Below are 23,543 nucleotides of genomic sequence, written 5' to 3'. Positions count from 1 at the left end.
TCGCAGGCTGCCTGTACTTTCATTCTGCAAGTACAGTGTTGTTGTTGTGTTTTTATTTGCGGTAGCTGTTGCTGCCGATTGACAGACATTATATTTATGTTTATCGAGGCGCTGCGTAGAAAGGACGTCTGAAATGCTGAGCGTGGAGTCGTTGCAAGTGGCCGAGGAGGAGGTGGTGGAGTCCAGCTCCAACAAACTCGGTGACATTTACATGTTTGTGGCTAAAGGCTGTTTTCCACAGACGATGAATCCTTTGCGAAAGAAAAATCTGAAAAGATACGCACAGAAATTTATCATTGACGGTAAGGCTGCCTTTAAAGCACTGTTACAGCTTCACGGTCTCTTTACTTACAAGATGACATATGGGGTCTCTGAGCTTTATCAAAACCTCTTCGCACTCTTGATTCCTACTTAGTTAACACACACAGGATTATGGGAAAGTACAAGGTTTTGGTTAATTACATGTCTGTCTTCTTAGCAAACAAGAAAGCACCCTAAGCTTTGGTTTTTCCAGTATGAGATCACAGCCTGCTTCCTTCATCTGGTCTGTGTTTAGATGGCAAACTGTACTATGTAGGACCCAAGAAAGAGGAGAAGAGGGAGGTGGTGATAGAAACTGAGAGGAAGAGGCAGATCTTTCTCGACTGCCACTTCAATGACATCGGCCATCACCTGGGCCAGAAGAAGACCGTCCACAGGATCCAGAGCAAATACTACTGGCTGGGAATCATCAAGGATGTAGTGGACTGGGTACATACATTTTTCTACTGGTGTTTGTGTTTTGATTCTATTGGGTTATTATGTTTGTGATGACTTTTTTCAGATTAAAGTCTGCGATACGTGTCAGCACACTGAGAGGAGTAAAAACCTTGCCAGGACAGTTCGGCCCATAAAAGTGGATGCACCGTGGGACATAGTTGGGATTGACATTATAGGTCTTTCATTTGATTTCTCTAAGTCCTGCAGGATAATGTTTTTTCTGGTATCTGACATCTGTTGTGTGTTTTCTCTTCATCAGGGCCATTCCCAGAGACGCAGCAAGGCAACAAAAGCCTTACAGTCATCATTGATTACTTCAGTAAATGGCCAGAGGCTTTTCCAGTTCAAAAAACAGATGCTCTGTCTGTCGCGAGATGCCTCTCTAAATGCATATACAGGTAAAAAAACGGCACACAGTGAGGTGAAAAGTCAGTCAGTAAATCATTATGTTTTAATCTGAGGTTGAACTGTTTATCAGGTTTGGAGCTCCTAAAACAATAGCGTGTGCACAGAATGCTGACTTCTGTGATGAGGTGAGATTTTGATGATGATGATGTTGAAATGATCAGGTATAGTGGAGGAGTTGTGTCAGAGCTGATGAGTTTTGGTTTCCTAGGTTACAAACCTGTTGTGTGAAAGGTGGGGCATCATGCAGAGGGTCTCTCCTCTGGATCAGCTTCAGCTCAACCCTCTCCACGACTGTACCAGCCCTCTGCTGAAGGAGGCCATCGTGCAGATGGTGACGGAGAAGCAAGCAGAATGGGACGACTTTCTAGACCCTGTGCTGTTTCTGTTCAGGACTTCCCCCAACCCTACGACCAAATTCACGCCTTACTCTCTCATGTTTAGCAGGAAAGCTAATTTACCACACGAGGCAAGTCTGCATGAAAAAACCTGGATTAAAAAGATTTGTTTTTTTATGTTTATTAAACATGATTTATCTTCATCTAGAATGCGCTGAGCCCGTTAAACTTTGACGAAGAGCAGGATATGTATTCCACGAAGGAGAAGGCGTCCACGTGTATGTCCATAATGCAGGAGCAACAGAATTCTATTAAACAGCTTGTAAGTACCATGTTTTATTAATATTTTACTAGTGTAAATAGATACTGGTTAGTTTACCCTTTTGCAAAAAGAATACTGATCCAGAACTTGTTAATAATGAATTCAAAGATTTTCAATTAATGCTTTTGGCCACTTGGGGGCAGTAGCAAGCTGAAAGCGCTGACAAATTCAATAAGAAGATTGACCATACTGATTTTGTCTTTCAGCAGTGCTACTTGCTTTCCGCTTATGTTATCTTTTAATTTCCTGTCTGCACTGTAAGTGTGAATATGCAACTAATTTGCTATCAGCCTGTGTCTGCAGCAGTCAGTGGAAAACACTGATTGGCATTTATATCATGCCGCAAGTAACACTATTCTTACAGAGTTTGATCTGGATCAGCTGGTCTTACTAAACTGTTGTTTTTTCAGTTCACCCTTTGGTTGAGTGTTATATAGCTGCATGAGTTATTTAAGATACAAGATCAATACTTGTTTTTGATCTTTGTTACATCATTTTTTGCATTTTGCGTATGCGTCTACTTGCAGGTTATAGCAAACATGAACACTGCGTACAAACAAGAGAAGAAGAAGAATGCCAAACGGAGGGCACACAATGGGCCCCAGATGACATTCAAGATGGAAGAGCCCCTGTTTGCTGCAGGAGATTCACCGTCGCCAAAGAAAGTAAAAGAAAGTTTGTATTTGTCTTTCCCTGTTGAGACGGTGCTGACCACCGGGCAAGGCGGCTCAGAAGACATGAAGACTGAGTTAGCGTATGATTTGGCAGAGTCTGACGTCCACTGAGGAAAATGTCATAGAATAGAGAAGACATGACTGCACATCGCGAGCAGCCAGATGACTGAAAGCCGGATGTTGCTGATGAAGTGTGACGATAGCTTCTTTCGTCATACAGCTGAAGGCCCTGCAGGGTGATGTTTCACTTACAGATGAATCAAAACTGAATCCCCAGGCCAAAGAAGCTGCAGTGACCTCTGGCCTACATATGTTGAGCTCAGTTATTTCCTATGAAAAAATGTTAACCTATTTGTCATACAATCGTTTTTCGAGGTGCAAATACCTTTAAAAAAAGGTATTCTGTAGGCTTTGTGTTTAGTCCTTACATGTCACAATCTGCTATTTAATAAGTAGATATTTACCGGGACGCAATTTCATATTGTTCAGAAGTTGAAATTAAACATATATTATCTGCTGATTTTGCACTATTTTGGCTAAAAAAACAGCCGTGGGAGAACAGAACGATGATCACTGTGTGACTGAACCACAGTTTGTAGTAAAGACACACTACACTTATTAAATCAGACAACAAATACTTACATTGCTACAATATTTAATTTTGGAACAATGTATTGGTAATACATTAAAGACATTTTTTTTACAAAAATAATGACCATTTGGTCTGTTTTGCTAGTTTTTGTACGACCTGTACTTTTTGTGGGTTTAACAAAATGTCACAGCTACACTTTACAACGTCTTGTGTTGGCTTTTGAACCCGCAGCTCTTGAACACTCCCTGGAGTACCTGCAGAGAGGAGGTACACAGATCACTTCCGCAACAACTGTGGTCCGTCAGAGAGGATACAAAGGAAGAGCTATCACTCTGTTACTTTTTCTATGGAGTAAAACCGCCGCAGACTGAGTTCGCAGCGGCTCTTATTCCAAAAGCCATACTTGGTGTGACGTCTTCGTAACGTAGACGATCTTTGAGAGGTCCACTTGTCCGGTCTTAAGTCGAACTAACCTGACACATGAGTGTCACTCTCTTAGCGAGTAAAATATTATTGGTGTTTTAATGTAAACGGAGACGGAGACAGGGACAGTTTAATATTCCCGAGGACACCCGGCGACAAACTGAGGGAATAAACAAACATGGAAGCATTCGTAACCTAACCTGCCGCAACACAGCCGAGCTCAATGGCTGCTAACAGCTAATTTACCTTGCTAACTAACGATGTAGTACAATACGTGCTAACCCGAGGTTGCAACCCTACTTGACAATCATTTACGGCATGATAGTATTATATATTTTACTTATATTATGTAAGCATTACAGAACTATCCTATTATTCCATGTGGTAGCTACAAGCCGCAGAAGACCGGAAGTTAACTTCAAAAATAAAAGTCTAAACTATTAGTAAATAATAGATTATTATTTCTGATGAAAATCTGAAAATGTCCGCGTTTGATTTTTGAATTGAAATCAATCTCCAATATTATTATTGAGCTGCAAACTTCTTAGAGTAATATATTGAAAAGCCAATTTTCATTATTGTTAGTGCTCTATATGATAATCAGTATGGGTTTCAAAATAGCTGTGAGTTGCACCATGTTATACGTCCTACTGGATGTTGTCACCACCACTGTCCTGTACATACACGGATCACACTTGGATATTTTCAGAAATGATGTCCTGGACTTCAACATTCTCCAGTCTGTCTTGGACCTCTGGGGGATTATGTTACTCAGAGTTTCTCTCCTTCTTGGAGCCTCCATAGGAATGGCGTGGAACATGGTGGATGGCCCACCGAGGGTTTCTAAGTTAACCACCCTCATTATCCTTGTCTGCCTGATTGCCATCACTTATGCCCTGGCCAAGCTGCTGATGCTGACTGAGCTGGAGTCTCTCACCCACCAGCCTTGGCTCCTGAGTCTGATATGTTGGACGTGTGGATCCTCACTATGTGTCATACTGCTCTGGAGGTGGCTGGGGAAGGAGTCCAACTCGGTGAGCAGTCGCAGCAGTAGTGGAGGAGGAAGAGGCTCTGAGGACACTGAAAAGCTAGTGGAGACAGGTGGTGAGGAGGAGCAGGAGGTGGGATGTGAGAGGATGAAGAAGAAAGGAGAGGAAGAGAAGCAGGAGACGGAAAAGACCAGCTCTGGGGCTACACTAGGACGCCTGCTGGCCTACTGCAAACAGGATGCTGGGCTGCTTTCTGTAGCTTTCCTCTTCCTCCTCATCTCTGCAGTGTGTACGTGCCCCATTCATATGGATGTCTCTCTCTTTACTCTATGTACAAAGGTTTACAACTGCTTAATAGCAAATCTCTGAATCTTGATAACATCTCTCTCTTATCAAGTGCAACATCCCAGCAGAGCCAGTTAATGAAAGTAGAGCCAGGCTGAAAGTGTAGTTTTGTGGCTACTGCCAATATTTAGCATGCTTTAATATACTGTATGTACAGCTGGTTAGCTAGCTAAGTAGCATGCCAAAAACTGGTCTATATGAAAGATTACACACCTTGCTGTCTACTCTGTTGTGACATTGTGTGCTGAGTGGATTCAGAGTGCTGCTGGACAATTTCTATGATTACATCACATTTAAGTTTCAGCCAGCATCTGATATAGGAACAAAGCCTTAGGTTTTTTGTTATCGTTCACCATGACACACAAGGGGAAACTTGGATCCAGGAAGTTGACGCCATGTATAGAGAGGGTTAGGACATTTATAGATTAAGGAAATGTTACATATTAACTCATCTAAATGTATGCCAGTCTATTGCCTTTATATAGCTCAGTTCCCTAGTTGATCGACCTATCAAAAGATAAATTGTAGAATGGTGTGGCCTTGTATTGACGGAGCGGAAGACTTTTGCAGCATGCTTTTGTAGAGTTGTAGGGTTTTTTTTTAACAAGACATACAATCCAACACACCACACAGAGCTGTGACTCAGATGGGTGTGGTGTTATGGATCTAATCAACACTTATTGCCTCTATGTCAGGTTAATATTTGATTTTTCATAGAGCTATCTGAACATCAATGATCCCATGTACAATTAGTAAACACTACCATATATTCTGCAGGCTTGACGTTATGCTGTATCCTTGTGTCTCTTTGTACCTTCAGGTGAAGCCTTTATTCCATACTACTATGGGAAGGCCATAGACAGCATTGTGGTTCACCAAAGCCTGGAGCACTTTGCTAAGCCCGTGATCACAGTGGCAGCACTGGCCTTAGCCAGGTGAGCATCTACAGGAGGTTTCTGTGATTACAGTTTCATTTTAACTGTAAATATGAACTGTTGTATTTTTTTCTTCAGTTCACTTGCAGTTGGAGTACGTGGAGGAGTATTCACCCTGTCCTTTGCAAGATTAAACCTCCGCCTCAGGAATCATCTCTTCAGAACTCTGATGAGACAGGAAATAGCCTTTTTTGATGAAAACCACACAGGTAATGTACTCCACCCAGCCTTTCCTCCATCTGCATCTGCATCTCATTGTTTCAGACTCCTTTCATGTCTGTACCGCCCTGCAGGTGACATCCTTTCACGCCTGTCAGCTGACACCACTCAGGTGAGCGACCTCATCTCACAGAATGTCAATGTCTTCCTGCGGAGCGTCGTGAAGGGCGTCGGCTTCTTCATCTTCATGTTTGGGATGTCCTGGAAACTCACACTGGTGACCGTGATGGGATTCCCTTTCATTGCCCTCGTCTCTAAACTTTACGGCGAATACTATAAGGCAAAGCATTTCTTTTAAGTGTTGCTTTTGTTTGATAAAATTAGAAGAATACACTGAAGTGTTAATGTAAATACAATTAACAATTAATTTTAACTAACTATCTTTTCAGAAATTGACCAAAGAGGTGCAAACAACCCTTGCAGAAGCCAATAAAGTTGCAGAAGAAACCATCTCAGCAATGAGGACAGTACGCAGCTTCGCCAATGAGAGCGGAGAGGCAGAGTCCTATTATACCAAGCTCTTAGCCATGTTCCAGCTCAATAAAAAACAAGCCCTGGCATATGCTTGCTACATGTGGTCCAGTTGTGTAGGTACCAGCGGTTGCCTTTGTACCTAATACTTTATCGACATCTGTATGTGTGCATCAGTAAGATTTATGTGTTTTTTTCTTTAGATATCCGAACTTGCTCTAGAGGTTGCTATTCTCTACTATGGAGGCCACCTTGTGGTTACAGGTCAGATGAGCAGTGGTGCCTTGATATCTTTTTTCATATACATGCTGGAGCTGGGAGAATGTCTTGAGGTATACCATCACCACCATTGTATTATGTTGTATTATACATGTGTAAAAACAGATTAGTAACTCTTGTCTATGTTACAGAGCATTGCATCGGTGTACACGGGCCTTATGCAGGGGGTTGGAGCTGCTGAGAAGGTTTTCGAGTATCTGGACAGAAAACCCAAACACCCTGCTGATGGCACAGAGACTCCAGACACATGCGGTGGTCTGGTGGAATTTAAAGACATCACGTTTGCTTACCCGACACGACCCGAGGTTGATATTCTTAAGGTTTGTGGAGTGTTCTTTGCCCACAGAATTAATAAATCTGTATTTGAGTCCAGATGGCACTGCTGAGGGGACCAGTTAGCTAAAATAAGTGCTCATTTTTAAACAAAATCTTTATAAAATAAGTTAATGACCATATTTAGAGAAAAAAAAACTTGCATGTTGTATATTGGCACCATAAATCCCAAAATATCATTAGCCTATAAGGTCACATTTTTGTGACTTATGATCTGCTTGAAGGAATTTTGTTCAAATTTGAAGCAAAAACCAGTCAAACAGCTTTTGGTCTCATAAAATTGTGGCCAGTGATGGCTGTGTCTATGGTTTACTTCCACTGAAATATAAACACAGGCCAGACCATAAAACACGGAACCACAGAATTTAAAACCATGGAAGGAATGGTGGATGATGCTAGCAAACCAAAATCAGCTGAGGGTAAACAGGAAATGATGTGGCTTATTAACATGTGGTCTGATGTTTTGCACACACCAGCAAATCCAACCAAGCAGTATTTGTCTGAGGTGTACAGCTGTGTAATTCTAGTTTTCGTTTGGAGAAACCCCCCCGCCTGAATTGCTTCTTTTCTCAGGGAGTGTCATTTACTCTGCGGCCCAGAGAGGTGACCGCCCTAGTGGGACCGTCTGGCAGCGGAAAGAGCTCCTGTGTGAGTCTCCTGGAAAATTTTTACCGTCCTCAGCAAGGCCAAGTGCTGCTGGATGGAAAACCTGTTCATACCTTCCAGCATGACTACCTCCACTCCAAGGTCAGTTTCCTCCGGGATAGGATACACACATCAACAGTGGACTAGTTTTTACTGACTGTTGCTCATTTGTTTAGGGCTGTTTTTTAGCTTTGGGTTACACCTTTGGTGCTCTTTTGAGTATTCATGGCAGCAGGGTGGGGAATTAAAGATTGCTTTGAAATAAACAACCCTACTTAGGTTGCATCTAATGAAAGCCACTCAGCACAACAGTGTGTCTCAGTGATGGGTTTTATGGACAACAATGGACCTCTGTGGTATGGAGGAATATGATACATCAGGCTTTTGATACAAATTCAAGGCTTGTTTGAAGAATGAAGTCATTGTTGCTCACAAATACAGCCTTCCACTTGTTACTTTGTATTTGCAGGTGGCTCTTGTGGGCCAAGAGCCTGTGCTATTTGCCCGGACAGTTGAAGAGAACATCACTTATGGCCTGACTGATGTAGCACAGGAAGCTGTGGTGCAGGCTGCGACCAAGGCTAATGCTCATGATTTTATCATCACACTCCCTAAAGGATATGAGACAAGTAAATATGACATTTAAATCTAAACGGTTTGTCTAAATGGTGCCTAAAAGATGAAAAACAGGTGTAACCCTGTTTGTATTTTTTGTAAGGTGTTGGAGAGAAGGGCACACAGTTGTCAGGTGGCCAGAAGCAAAGGGTTGCTATTGCAAGAGCACTCATCCGTAACCCACGTGTTCTTATCCTGGATGAGGCGACCAGTGCTTTGGATGCAGAAAGTGAACACACGGTAAATAAACTCTATATCTAGGCTAAATGTATTTTAGCATTGAATATTACATGATTAATGATACAGCATGTGTTTGATTGCCCTTGAATGCCACTGCAGGTTCAGCAGGCTCTGAACAACGTCATGCAGGAGCACACGGTGTTGGTGATCGCCCATCGGCTCAGCACGGTGGAGAAGGCAGACAACATCATTGTGATCGACAAGGGCTGCGTAGCAGAGCAGGGCTCTCACAGTCAGCTGATGGCCAGCGGCGGGCTCTACAGCAAGCTAGTGCAGAGGCAGGTCCTAGGTATAGAGACAGGAGCGGAGGTCCTCAACCCACCCAAGAACCTCAGGTCTGAAGGAGGATGTCAGCGTAAAAGACAAAGCAGCAGCAGCAACAGCGAGTCTGAGTGCAACGTGCGCTACTGAGAATCTATGTTTGGGCTGAATATTGTGTCATTTACAGCACAAAGCACTACACTGAAAACTAGGGTCTTGATCTGTTTAACAGTGAAATGTTTTAAGCTAAAAATACATTCATAAATATCAGCTTATCAAAAAGGGTAATAATTGCCAGTGGAAATAAAACTTGATGAATAGCCAGTATGGCTACTACTTGATACATTAGCTTTAAAAACAGACAATATGTTGCTGGAGATGTATTTAGGGGATGTTTGAAATTTTAATACCTCATAATACCTTTCGTTTCAGCCATAAAAATGTTTGTGTTGAAGTCTTCCTTAGGATTTATATTTATGTTGTCTTCACACTGGTAGGTTTGGAAATGCTTGGTGTTTCTTTTTAAAGCTGCTCACTTGTACCATTTCTAATTTCACCTGCACATGAGGTAATGAGTACAAATGAAAAGTGAGGTGGTATGAAATGAATAAAGATTTGCAATCGTTAGAATACACATAAATCAATAAATGGTTCTGCAGAAAATTTATTGAACATACTACTGCAAATGAATAATATATGCAACTAGAAAAGAGCATTTCCTGAGGAAAATGCAAGTTTGATGAAGTTTGAGTTGAGTTTGAATGCTGATGTGAAGGATTGCTCTGAATTGCTGGAGAATCAGAGCAATTCAGAGCTTTGTATGCCTCTGTGTGTCAGCCTGTCACCATGGTAACAGCAGAGGAGACCTCAAAAACCACTCCAACTTTGAGAGCCTGGCGTGCAGAAACAATTCGGAATTAGAAAATTCTGAATACAAGTTTGATAGAGCAGCATCTAATGAGCGTTTCAAGACTAAAATGGAGTCCGTAGCGTGAAATTTGTAGGAGGAGATACATTTGGCAGATGACCCTCGTTGAAGGGCTCTCTCATAGACTCCCATGTTAAAAATGACACCGAAATTGCTTAATATTTGAAAAATTATACGTTTTTGAAAAGAACTTGAAGTTGATCAAACTAATAAGAAAAAGAAAGGGTGAATAACAATAGTTTGATTGCCTAACAACGGCAATCAAACTACAAACAGATGCTGTTTGTGTGGGTACAGAGGTTCAGGAAATAATGTCATATGCTGCCTTTTGGTGACCTAGGAAAAACCGCTATCGGTTTATGGGTGGCCATAGACCCACCATAATGATTTGCTAAACATCCGCTGTGACCCAGTATGTGCATCCATCCATCCATCCATCCATATTTACCTTAGATTTATTTATTTGAGTGTTTTTATGTAAAGATGAGATAAGATAAGATGAAATAAATTCATATTGCACGGGGTTTGGCCTAAATTACATTAACAATATATTAACAGATACTAAATTTTCTTGTTTCATATACTTGTTATTATATTTGGTTCGTATTTTAGCCCGTAAAGGTACGGACAATTAAATCCGCATAATGTGCTCGGAGTAGATCTCTAGGATGTGAGGATTAACGAGCGCACATTTTCCGACAGCACTTGAACGCCGCACTGGGCCTGTATCCTCTACTTCCTGTAAGGGAAGCTCGGTCAGCTGTCACAATCTGAGAGGCGAGAAGAGGGAGCACAGGCGAGCAGAACCAGACAACCACAGCTAAAATGTCTAGTTTTTCCAGCAAGTTTAGCGCTTACACGCTGACGCAGCTCAACGAATTACTGGAGGACGACGAAAAACTCACTAAAATGGTTCAGGAGATGGACGAGGTATGTTAAGCTATTTCCTTTTGTAGTCCAATGTTAGCCACTTACTCCTTTTTCTCGGTCACTGTGTGTTTTTCCTCCTCAAGCCTTTGTTGTGTTTTCCCAACACACGCACGTTTTACTTACGGAAATGGGTTTTTCGAAAGGCTGTTGGCATGTAAACACAACTGTGTGTTGTCAAGTGAACTTAAATGTCCCGAAAGCCAGAATAGGGTTTAAAGTCTGTAACCTTGGGACGGAGCATTGTTTCAAGTTTGAACACTCGAGGATTCCCAGTTTGCGATATTGTTTCCCCAGACAAACACCCTACTTCCTCAGGCAACAGGAGCTCGTCTATATTGAGTAACGCGTGTGTTACGTAGTTATGCTAACATTAAGCCATTTTTCGAAATAAAAATGTTAGTTAAGCAGTGGCCTAGCTTCGACACTGTCAGGGACAGGACCTCACGCCAAACCCCACTCATATATTCGCTAATTTAAGGCCATTTTTCTGTTGAACAGGTAGAAAGAGGCACGGAAACCGCACTAAACACCCTTAGCCTTTTAAATTATGTTAACTAAAATATATTGTAACAAAACAGATTGATTCTGGATCAAATATTGCTCAGTGTAATAAAGTCAAATTCACCAGATTCTCATAAACAGGAGAGGTCTTAAATTCTGCCACAACAGCCATGTGTATCAGACAGTTGGCAAAGTTACATAAATTGACACTTTTCGGAGTTGCCTCTCCACACAGACCACTTGGATCTGGACTCTCTGGCCATGCTCCAGTTGCTGAAGGAGTCAGCAGTTCCCAATTATTGTGTACCTTCTTAGCACTGTATCATAAGTGTGCCCTTGTCGTGATAAGCGGCTGATAAGCCTCACTTTTTCCACACACACACACAGAACCATTACCAGCCCTAGCCCTTAGCAAGATTTTACTGCGACAGATATTTGGGATATCAAGAGGGAGGGCTAACAGATTAGCATTTTATACAGGATTTGTGCTTCTGATTATTTGCCATGCTGCTGCTGCTCCTTCCAAAATAGTCAATTCCACTGTGGCCTTTAATCTACCCTCATGTCCTCCTGCTGAATCAGCTCCACCAGATCCCTGCTGTTGGAACAATTTTCCCACCATGTGCCCTTTCTTTTTATTTTTAACTGAGTGTAAGAGCCTGAGGAAAACACTTCACACATTCTTTTCTTACCCTGCAGTTTGGACCTCAGATCAGTAATTACAAACATTAAACACACATTGTTGGGACATGGGGATTTATCTTGTCTGTTGTCATGGTGCTGTGACTTTCACTTCAGCAGTCTAATTTAAGCTCATTTTTGCACAAGAGTGAGGACTCACTGTCTAAAACATGATGATAATAAAGCCTCTATTGACAGACAGGAGAACACTATAAACCTACTGTGTGTCATTATAGGTGTACCCGATCTATTTCAGTTCATGAGAAGAAGTATATTGTGTGGTTTTATTTGACATTTGGATAAGTGCCGCGCGGCGCGTCGGCCTTTTGTGTTGTTAGTTCTGGTTTTGATCCACACCCTGTCTGATTGTCTCTGTGGTTTCGTTTTCCTGGTCCCACAGGTTACAGAGATGGGAGGGACTTGTTCGGTGTGATGACACAGCAGTTGTTGACTTTGTTAGTCATAAGATTATGGGAGTGATGTAAGACAATCTGCCAAGAACAGACATGCCTGAGCCAAAGGTGGAAGTGTCTGAGAAATTCACTCTTTACAGTACAGTGGATGGGAACAAAAGCAGTGGGTGTCAAGAGGCATTGAGTGAAACCCAATAGTGCTGAGAGGAACTGTGCATACAACAGTATGTGGACAAAAACCCTCGCCTCTGTCTGAGGTAGACATAAGCTTCCCTGTAGGCAACAGCCAGCTCACCTCGCAAAACACACAGTGACTGCAGTACATGTGGTGCCTTTTGAATAATGCAAATGCTGCTGTTGTTAATTTGTTTAGATTTTGTGTGTCCTGTTTTTATTTACAAGTACCTGCAGATACTTAAAGCCATTTGTGTGTTTAAGTATGTACGCTGTTAAGAGCTTGCGTTAGAGACCAGCTTTCTATGCTATACTTTGACGTAGCCTAGCTTCTTTTAGAGACCCTCGCTAATGGGCTGTTTTTTGGTGGTGGATGGTTCCCCTCTTGAGCTCTTGCGAACCAGTTATTGCTGCCAAGATAGATGTTTAAAACAAATGTATAGAGAAATTTAGAATTTTGTGACCAAGAGTGTGGACGTATGAGAAGCAGACCTGGTTCTGCAGCCAGAGTTCATCATTCTGTTTCACTTTTGTAATGACTGCAAAAACATTTTTATGTGGTAACAGGAATAAGGAATAAAAGGGAGGAGGAAATGTAACTGCCATTTGAGCAGAAGAGTCATTAAATATGCTTCCAATTTGAAAGGTTTTTGTGAGTACGGTAGTGTTTTTATCACAGCTTGTATTCAGTTGTAGGTTGTTACACCAGCTCCCAAAAAATTCAGGTCTGTGGTCCATCCAGGGCAACCTCTGAAATAATCTGTGATTATTTTAGCTTTTATGGAAAGGGGAACGTGATGAGGGGCCTTTCCCCCCCAGCAAACAATTATGTGTTTGGTTAGACAGAACAAGCCTGTAGTTATAGATGCTATTTAAAAGTCTGCCCCGATGAATGAGTGGGCCGGTCACCTCAGGATGTGATGGTGCACATGAAGTAGTAATGGATAGATTTAGCTGCTTTTCCTGAAATGTTGTTTTCTCTAAATGAGGCTTATGGTCGATTTTTAGAAACAAGAGTGTATTTTTAGAGTTTTCCTACGTCTTCTCGGCCAGCCCTGGTTATGTTTGCACATACAACATGTTGGCTCGAAGTGTGAAATGAGTCATTTGAGAAGCAGCATCCTCCACTGTTCACATTCTGGCTTTCCCACTTGTCTTTATCATGTTTGGTCACATTTTAAAAGGGCTTCACATGGAGGACGGCTCGTCCTTTAAAAGCTGTTTTAGAGGAAATCTTGGAAAAAGTATCTGGTATGGTGCCTCTCAGGGTTATTGCAGGTCAGTTAGCACATGCCTGAAACAAAGACATGTGATACCTTGGCTTCTGATTATTCCATGTAATGAGTCTTAATATAATTGAGGCAAATTATGTCATGTTGAAAGGAATTGTTAGTTTATATTGGATTTTTTTAAACTGGATTTTGCTTAAATGCAAATACCAGTTAGTGAGGCTACACAGTCAGTTTTGCTTTCGATTGATGCCTTCACTTCTGCTGCTAGAAATTTCTGACATCCAGACTTTTTTTTCCAAATTGGCTCCTTGTAATCATGCACTGAACAATATGATGTAAATAGAGCATAACTGGAAAATTCCTGAGTGCTTACCACAGAATCACACAGCGAGAGTCAGCCGGTACACCTGAATGGAATGCTGCTATAATTACCATTACTAGGTATACTTGTGGTTTTCCTGCTATGAATGCAAAATCACTCAAACATGGAAGCCATTACAGCTTTGTCAGTCAGTAGTGTTACAAGCTGCCTCTCAGTGTGTGTGTGTGTTTGGGCAACTAGTTCGTGTTAAGTAGATGTAACTTGTTACATTTTGGGTTTGAGTTGTTCTAAGAAAGGTAGCACAACAGGTAGCGACAACACACCATCTGTGTTTAAGAACACTTTTAGAAAATGTACATCCCAAAGACACAAATTATTAATACCATTTTTTTAAATCAGATTGGCACACACGCTTTGTGTTCAGGATCTGCAGAACTACAGATACTTCATCTAGATTGTTTCTAGATCTGTTTCAGTGGAACTTGCGGTATATATTTGCATTGTGCCTCTGTTGTTGACATTGTTGATGATAAGCTCCTCCTGCTGTGAGTTCTTCTGTTGGCATGTCAAATAAAGGTACAGATTTTATGACACATTTGTATCCCAGATATCTCCCTTTAAATGCATGCAGAGGTTTGTGGGAGTTAAGCCGATTGTTTAAGTGTAATGATTTATAGTTATTACTTTTTCCTTCTTTTTATTTCTTACTTGCAGCAAATGCTAAATATAGTTTTATCTGACAGCCTTTCTTGTCTTTGCTGACATGTTTTTGTTGTATTTTGTAGATGCAAGAGGTCCAGCAGAGCAAGGAGAGGACGCTGGTCAATAACCGAACCCTGGCCGAGGAAAACCTCGCCCTGCAGCCCAGGCTGGAGCACAAGAAGGGGCAGCTTACCAAACGCTATAGCTCTCTTCAGGATGACTTCGAAACCTATCAGCTTCGCAAGTCCACCCTAGGTACAGACTTGGAAACATTTTTTATTGATCAGTTTATCACTAGGTGTTAAATTTTTAATGCTAGCCAGCCCTTAAGAAATGTGAACACTTTTATCCATGAAGTCACTGAGAACTGACACTAATGTATGAGGAGAGAATGTCGGAGTGGGTTAGAGAAAGTTATTTATCACAATAGTTTTTGTGACTTAATCAGTGAATTAGTGTGGAGCTGAGGACCTTCCGTGGGGCTTTGATCAAATTTAGAACTGCTACAAACACATCTTATCAGCCACCTAGGCTGAACATGTGAATACAAGTGCTCAGGTCAGTTGAACAGTAACTGGATTTCAACCTGCCAGCAGGTTTATTGCCTTCCACTCATTTAATGATATTGTAGGTGCATTCAAAAAGAGTTTTTCTGCAGTCTCCTCCCAACAGTCAAAAAGCTGTAGGTGTTCGTTAGAGCAGAGTTCAAATACTTTGATACAATTCCGATTTAAAAAAAAATTTTTGGGTGTGTGTATACAGTATTGAATTGACATCATTTCAGCTCGGTTTTAGCCGTTTTAACAGTCACAGCAGAGACTTTAGATGCAGTTTAATGAGTGAACCTTTTTCCTTTAACAGTTACAATTTTTCCTTATTATTTATTCTTTCCATGTAAGCACATACTGAAAAGACCTGTTTGACCAGTTCCCATGCTTCCTATCGATCAGTGCAGCAGCGCTGTTACCAGAAGCTCTGTTTGTCTTGTTCCAGTAGCCGTAATTGAGCCCTGTTCTGGATGAACAACTGCAGATCTGATTTAGATTTCCACTGTGGGGATCCTAAAAGCCTGACAGAACTATAATGTACCTCACTGACACACCTTCACATCGCTTCCTTGTGTGTGAGTGACGATATTTGCAACCTTGTTGACGCGGTGGTTGCCAAGCAGCTCTCTTAAAAATAGCATGCCAGCCGTTCACTCCTCTGCTGTGATGATAAAAACTTTGACTTTTTCTTCTATCCCTGCAAGGCATCCAGCCGCTGAGAGCTTTGACACATTGTTAGAGCTATTTTAGGATGGTTTTGCAAAATGTTAGCTGTAATGAAATATTTTCTTGTTGCGATTACTTGAATTTTTTATGTTTAATCTCCGAAACATTGTTGAAATGTTTCAAGCTCTTGCCTACATTTACAGGGCTTCTCACTCACTCGGTAAATTAATGCGGCGTTGCTTTATGTTGCAGTTTTGTTTGTTGTCAGCAAGCAGTGGCTTTTGTCAAATGTAGGTTAACCAGTATCCCCCCACCCCCCGCCTTCCATGCACTCGTCGTCCTAGTTGTGGATTTGTTGTTGAGCAGCTGGGGAAGGACAGCGATGCTGAGAGCTGAGAGAGATGTAGCCGTTTGACCCAGATTAAAGATTCACTGTAAAGTAGCTTGTTGCATTGTCATTTGCATCATACAGTCACACCAGCAGCTCCCCCCCCCCCTTCCTCCACTCTGTAATATCCTTCACTGTTCAATAGGCCAGTAGGCTCTGGTGGGTCAAAATGGCAGGGCAGCCACCCCAACCAACCCCCCACAGTCACCATCCACTACTCTCTGAGTATTACAGCTCTCAGTGTCTCAGTGGACCATTGTGCTGCCATGCAAGCTGTTTTAAAACGGCCACAGTGGATGAGGGAGTGGGAGTGGTGGATGATGGGACTGCCAGACGGAGAAGTTGGAAGGGTTGGACAGGGAGAGGCGAAGCAGGCCAAAAATCCCCCCCCCCCCCCCCTCCCTCAGATTCACAGCAGAGTTTGACGTGGACTCATTTACTAAATGGCCGTCTCATGATCTCCAGGCCCAGACTGTGTGTTGTGCTCGGCATGTTTTCTGCTCAGCCAGAGAATCACAGCTTTGTGTTGGAAGGAGTGCTGCTGATATGCCTGAGAGTCTGCCTTGTTATGGGAGAAGGATTGATACAGACGGAGATGGGTGTTTACATTGCAAAAAGGCTTTGACAAGCATGAAGCCCCTGTCTTTATACGGGCCTTTTATTCAGTTTAAACTGCAGTCAGTAAAATCTGCCAAAGATTTTGGAATCTAGTGCCAAAATTCAGAGATAAAAGTCAGGCCAAGATTATGAATCTTGACTATGCACATGTGAAACTTGGATAACTTCAAGCATTTTCAAATGCTGCCACTTGCTGACGGATACAGATACTCATTAATGCTTAGGTGTTCTTTTGTGTCAGTCAGCTTGTGTGTGTCATGTCTTTGCTTATCTAACTCTTATTGGCTCTGACAAGCTAAGCCAAACTGTACTGGCCAGTTCTGCAAGCTGGCCAGCATCCCTAATATGCAGGTTGTCTTTTAAACGTGGTTCTTATTACAAGAGAGACATTATATGTTGATGCATTTCAGTATTACAGCAAAACAGCAGATTTGCTTGTGCTGATTAACAACAAAGAGGTTGGTTCCCTAATTTCCCCTGTAAATGTGTCACCTTCATTACATCTGGATTTACTGACATGATGTGTGAAATGGGGTCTTGGTATGCTCATGAGTGTGTGCTGCTGTTATGTGGGAGGCAGCAGGAAAATGCCTTGTGTGGTATGGTATTGAACACTGGACCAGACTGGGAGGAATGTGGAGGAGCAAGGCAGCATGGTCGAATCTTTTGTCAACATTTTTTCATTTGTCATGCGCACACTTAATCATCACCACCACCTGTTCATCCCTTTTAGCATTCTGAATTTTTAAATGACAAGCATCAGTTGGAGAGCTGTAAGTTATTATTAAGTGTACACACAACATCTTTTTGAAAAAGGTTGTTAAACTGTTGCTAAGCCATCTCCCACCCATGTAAGGACAAATGTTGGTGAGTCCATAAATACAGAAACTGTAAAGGTAAAACTTTCTGTGATGTCATTGCAATGTTGATAATTCTGTCTGACAGATTAGCAAAACTCAAGCTTAAAGCCAATTTATTTCATTTGTATTGCTACAAATGATTAACCTGCACAGCACATTTATTAATCAGTCATCATCTTTTCATCTTTATTCACTTGGTTGTTATGTCAGAGTAGCACATCAGGTTAGACCGGTGTCCTTCCAGTAATTAGAGATGCACTAGTGACGCCAGGCTTGGTGGAACGTTGGTACAATGCTATAGTGGAGATCAGTAACTAGTGCTGTGTCATTGGTCTTATTGTCAGGGTGCCACTGTGTGTGTGTGTGTGTTTGTCAGTCCCAGCCCCAGTTGGTGTTGACTTTCAGCCCTGCTTAGGAACACAAACAAAACTGTGTCCCTCCTTAGAGACACCACAGCAGTTTCAGTTGACTCAGTTGAGCTTTGCAAGTTCACAGCAAACAGAGAGGCGTTATGGCCCTTTTGGAAGTGCCAGTCTCAGGCCTGTGACTGGCAGATTTCACATGTCCGGCCGCAGCTTTGTGTAGCAGTCAATAAAGCCTGTTATTATGGACGCATTCATTATAAGGATTTAGCAGTGTTTTGGTTAATCCATGCATGGATTATACATTATCCAGAATGCATCTGTGTTGTATATGAATACTTTGACTCAGAAAATAATGTTAAAATGTGCGGCTCTGCGACGTCTCCAGTTCCATTGGAAAAACACAATCTTGAACAAGATTTGTGAGCAGTTTTATGTTTATCAGCTGCACTGTACTTGTAAACATGCTAACAGTCTTGTTGTCATACAGTGTAAATACTGTCTGCTAAAACATGCCTTCTGTCAGTTCAGGTCCAACTGAATAATAACATTTGTGTTATTCCTGTCTTGCTATTTAACAGACCACAAGTCAGGAAACACCTCCCTGGATACTTTGCTGGCCCTACTGCAAGCGGAGGGAGCCAAAATAGAAGAGGAGACAGAGGTAAGCTTTCTCCTGCACTTTCCATAGATGAGTACATATACCTGCTTCTCTGCTTGCTGGTGTCCTCTCCTACAGAAGCTTCATTGTTCCAATCTCCAACACTTGTTAAATAAAAACATGTTGGCAGAATGGTGGACTCTGGGGTCAGAAGTTTTAACCATGTTGGAACTGCCTGCCAGCGCTATAAGCCATCAATCAAACTGTCATTGCTTATTTAGAAATGTAAAATGCCTTTATTGTCATTGCATGTGCCATCAGCCATCACCAGTTAAAACTCTTTAGGAGTGGTTCTCCTAATAAAAAACAAAAGTAAACACAAGCAGGTTAACATGATCCTTAAAATGTAAATTAAAAAACAAAACAGTGAAATTGTGCCAGGAATGGCTCCATTTGTCTTGCTTCTCCACATCATCATCAATTTTATACAAGAACCCCCAAATCTAACATCAGGCAAATAACTACAAATAAAATAATGATGATAATTTAGTAATGGAACTGCTTTGTTGACTTTTGTTTACATGTTTGGCAGTCCACTGGTGATCCTCTGAAATTTCACATAATAAGCATTAGACAGAAACTGGAAAAACTGGAAACAGATATGACAGAATACAATGTAAAACACACCATGGCATGCTCATAGGACACTTCATTCTCTAAACCCCATCTTTCTATGTCACTGTGTTTGTAGTGATACAAAGCCACTAGGTTTTATGGTTTGTGATGTGTGTCTGTATATAAAGAGGTCAGTTTGTGCTGAATATAGACAATATCTGATCTGTAAACTTCCTGCATGCACTACACATACAGATCATACACCCAAATTAGCCTTCAGCCTTTTCTCTGCCTGCTTGTTGTAAATGATAATTACATTAATATGTCTACAAATGTTCAAATCCACTACACTTTGTGTGACTGTTTGTTTCTTTGTGATTTTTCAATCGCTGCTATTTCCATCCTCATGACTCATTTCTGCACTGAACTGAATTTTGAACCAATAAGAAGGGACTTTTCTCTCCTCGCTCTCTAAAACTATTCTAATCTCTGTCAACAGAATATGGCTGATTCTTTCCTAGATGGTGACATGACCCTGGATTCCTTCATTGATGCCTACCAGAGCAACAGGAAGCTGGCCCATTTGAGAAGGGTGAAGATCGAGAAGCTGCAGGAGATGGTGCTGAAGGGCCAGCGGTTCCCCCAGATCTCAGTCCCTTCCTCCCGATCTCAGGACGTGTCAGTTGCAGCCGCTGTCCTCAGTGAGGCTGATAGCAGCTCTCCTCTTGCCCAGCCCAGGAGGAAACCACCACTTCCTCCAGCACAGCCAGCCCCGATTCTGAATTCAGTTCCAGCTCCGATTTCTGCTCCCCAGCCTGCTGTCTTCTATCAAGCATCGCCATACCCACCAATTCCTCCCAGAACAGGGCAACCCTTCCCCAGCGTCCCCTCTGGCTACCCCAATCACTACCTCTCTCAGTACCCCCCTGCTCTGCCTCAGAGGCCCCCTCCTCGTATGGCCCCACAACCTGGCTTCATCATGCAGTAAATAGTAACAAGAACTGGAACTTCTCTGAGGACATTTTTTTACTATGTCGTCTGCCTTCTTGGATTACGACCAGTCACAACACAAGAAGGCAGACCTGCACCGGCTGGTCTGGTCACATTCAGCTGAAGCAGATCTCCAATAACTTCTGTGGATTCACATTCCCCTCTCACTCCCACCAACACCTCCCCCCAAAAAAATAAAAGACGTGACAAGATCGGCCTTGACTCGGCCCTAAGTACCTTTAGGGTAGCGGCCATCCTCAGGCTGCAGCGAAACCAGGTGTCAGTCCATGAGTCACTGAACCTGTCATTTATCAGCACTTTTATGTTGCCCTCACCCACAGCCTGTTTCTCAACCCCTCCTTCAAATGTTCCTCAAGCTGTGTTGGAACAGTAAAGTCGTTTAAAATAGGGTTTGATTAGTCATTTCCATCTGCAGCATATTAATTCACTAATAATATATATGCAAGCAAAGAGACCCTAATTACTGTGCAGTTTTGATGATCATTTCCCAGAATATATTCAGGCAAAAACTGCATCTATGCTGTGATTTTTTTTTTTTTTAATATATATAAAAAATTCAAGGTACATAGGAATATTTGAATTTCAACACGTTCTTATGGTATAGTACTAATTGAGTAATGTTAATATTAGCCAGGAATAGACTGATTAACATGTATAAAAGGAGGGCTTGTGGGTTATTCTAAAGAGAATCCAGACTTGCCTAGTTCAAGATGGCTAACTGCTCCATCTCAGGGCAGAAGTTTGAAAGGGAGATGAAGAAGGAGGATTAGCAGCTGAACTGTCGTAACACATAGGAAGGCCTACAGAGCCGTACCTGAAATGAAGGATTTATGTATAGCCATACAGTACACTACAGATGTGTGTTGTTTCTGTGGGTTCCTGTTGTAATGCAAACACTCCTTTATGTCCATTGTCTTTAACACCCTCAGCTGGGATTAGAATGATGCCAACAGCTCTTTGGATCTCATACACACTGAATGGTTCCGTTCAGTTTTCTGTCACACTGAGCACCAAAGACTTCCCACATCAGTCCGTGTTTTTTGTAAGTGAAACATTTGTTTGGATTATCTACTATTGTTCCCAACATATCTGTGTGTGATGATAAGTTGAAACACTCCTGTAAAACATGCAAGCCAGATGTCCTCAAGAGGAACTTACAGGTTCCGCCTGGCTTTGGGAGGAAACCTTTTCTCTGGTGCGATTTAAAACAAAAAAAGATTTCTTTTCCTCCCGTCTGCTGTTGCTGTGCACTGTTGAAGAGCCATGAGTGCCTACACTTGAAGTGACGTTGATCACGTCCTGCTGACTCTATGTTCCTCTATGCTCAGCTGTAGATGTTTAGAACCTATCCACCCCTATGTTTAGGATAAAAAAAGGCCTAGCATTTGGTCTTCTGCTCCTGGCTTTGTGTTCAGCCTGAAGGAAAAAAAAGACTGACTGTCTTTGCTTTTCAGCAGTAGCAGAAAGCTGATAGGTAACGTGCCAGAGACGAGAGACAACCCCAGGCTGTGTGCCTAGTGGTGCTTCTACTTCTCTTCCATCATTTGGGGTGAAATCATATTTTTGCATGTGATGATGCTGAGTTTTGTTTAGTTTTTTAAAATTGGTTAAAAAAACAGGGCTCTTGAATATATGTGTCATATCTCTGTGATGGAAAAAAATGCACACAATATACATGTCAGCAGGCAAAACTACAGAAAAAGAAGCTGAAGCATCAACGTCTCGATGAACCAGCATTTCTAATGACTAACAATAGAAGAATCTATGTGCATGGCCTTTGCTCTGTGTTCAGTTTGAAGAAGACTCCTCTTTAATAATTCCTTTTTTTTAGCTATCAAGCTGCTTTTTATGTTTAAACTGATCCTCTGCATCCATGGTTTTATATGTGGTTGGTGATAATTTCAGTGTAATGTTGTAGGTATTTACTTATAATGAATGTTTAAGTGGACTTTAATGCTATTTTCAAGTTCAATAAATCTCATTTTTTTGTATGTTTTCATCCAGGTGATTTATTATCACATCCTGAATATATTTGAGTTCCCTTTAGACACAACTTACTGAAAATGAACAAAGACCGCCCTCTAGTGTTCAATTTTAGTAATGATTGAAACTTTTCACTATCTAAGAAGCATGTTATCAATATTCTGTTGAATATATATGATCATTATTATTATGCTGGATTCCTATAATTTGGTCTACTTGGTAAGTAATAATATGTCAATGTTCTCCAGTATTGCATTTTAAATTTTATTATAAGACCCACATCCAGAGATATCTTTTCATACAAGGGGCTGAAAACCAGCACTGAATAGATGTGATCTTCAGACCCTCAAACTCAAAAGTCACTATTTGCATATCATTAACACCAAATCTGACACTCGGTTCCAATCTGTAATCCATGCTGGGATTACACATTTTTGAAGACCCACAAAGAGGCTTTAGGGTGAAAAAATAATTAACTAATCCTGCTATACAGATGATGTTTCAGTCCAGCAACACAAAATCCAAACCACCTTGGCACACCTACCTGCAGTCGAGAATTTACATTGAACTAACAAGAACGGGAAAAGCTATTACCTCAGTTTCCCAACTTGTTCTTAAATGGATTGTACACTGTTATGTGCAATACAAAAGGAAACGTGCTGGAATTAAGACATTTGACACACGACCTTCTTTAAGAGCTGACATTTGACATTAACTCTGCAGCAGTGTTTTCTCAAAACAAACCTCACATCAAGGAGGAAAAGTGTTTGTGAACGCACCCCTAACCCACGTGTCACGTTTCCATAGTCACGTCACATCGGCTCCACCATGTTGTAGGAAATCCACCACTGCTCCTCACTCACTGTCAGATTAGAGTTTAATCCGAGGAGGAGGATACACTGTCAAGACGCTGTCTGCATCTTGGAAGGACTTGCGGTGTTTATGCATACTAAATAAGCAGCTTTTATTTTTTATTCAACAGAGGACCTGCACACAGAAAATGAGACGCCAGTCTTCCCTGCTGTCTTTGCCTGTCCACCGACTTGCCAATACATTAAGATGTTAGCTGGCTAACTAGCTGAAAAAGAGTAACTAAATCGGATTAGCGGCTAACGGCAGCCTCCTTCTGGGTAATATCCAGGTATTTGCTGTACTGCACAACT

At 41.7% G+C, this 23,543-nt stretch overlaps 2 protein-coding genes across 2 annotated transcripts in view; both read left to right on the top strand.

Annotated features, from left to right (window-relative positions):
• The first annotated feature begins 3,420 nt into the window (after positions 1-3,420).
• Positions 3,421-9,489, top strand: LOC114440768 (ATP-binding cassette sub-family B member 9-like). Its single transcript, XM_028413250.1, has 11 exons — positions 3,421-4,791; positions 5,668-5,782; positions 5,861-5,991; positions 6,076-6,281; positions 6,391-6,588; positions 6,676-6,804; positions 6,883-7,071; positions 7,658-7,831; positions 8,199-8,358; positions 8,448-8,584; positions 8,684-9,489. Exons 1-11 carry the CDS (start codon positions 4,107-4,109, stop codon positions 8,993-8,995), a joined length of 2,436 nt encoding a protein of 811 aa, XP_028269051.1. The 5' UTR covers positions 3,421-4,106; the 3' UTR covers positions 8,996-9,489.
• A 1,020-nt stretch (positions 9,490-10,509) lies between these two features.
• Positions 10,510-23,543, top strand: part of LOC114441105 (serine/threonine-protein phosphatase 2B catalytic subunit gamma isoform-like) — a 34,175-nt gene continuing 21,141 nt past the window's right edge. Inside the window, exons 1-4 of the mRNA XM_028413885.1 lie at positions 10,510-10,703; positions 14,812-14,983; positions 18,752-18,834; positions 19,886-20,371. Of these exons, the coding sequence (XP_028269686.1) occupies positions 10,599-10,703; positions 14,812-14,983; positions 18,752-18,834; positions 19,886-20,371 (846 nt within the window). The 5' untranslated portion in view covers positions 10,510-10,598. The remainder of the gene's footprint in view (positions 10,704-14,811; positions 14,984-18,751; positions 18,835-19,885; positions 20,372-23,543) is intronic.

Source organism: Parambassis ranga, chromosome 9 (genome assembly GCF_900634625.1).
Source record: "Parambassis ranga chromosome 9, fParRan2.1, whole genome shotgun sequence".
NCBI lineage: Eukaryota > Metazoa > Chordata > Actinopteri > Ambassidae > Parambassis > Parambassis ranga.
The sequence above is the reverse complement of the archived record's forward strand: the minus strand, read 5'-3'. Positions and strand labels throughout refer to the sequence as shown.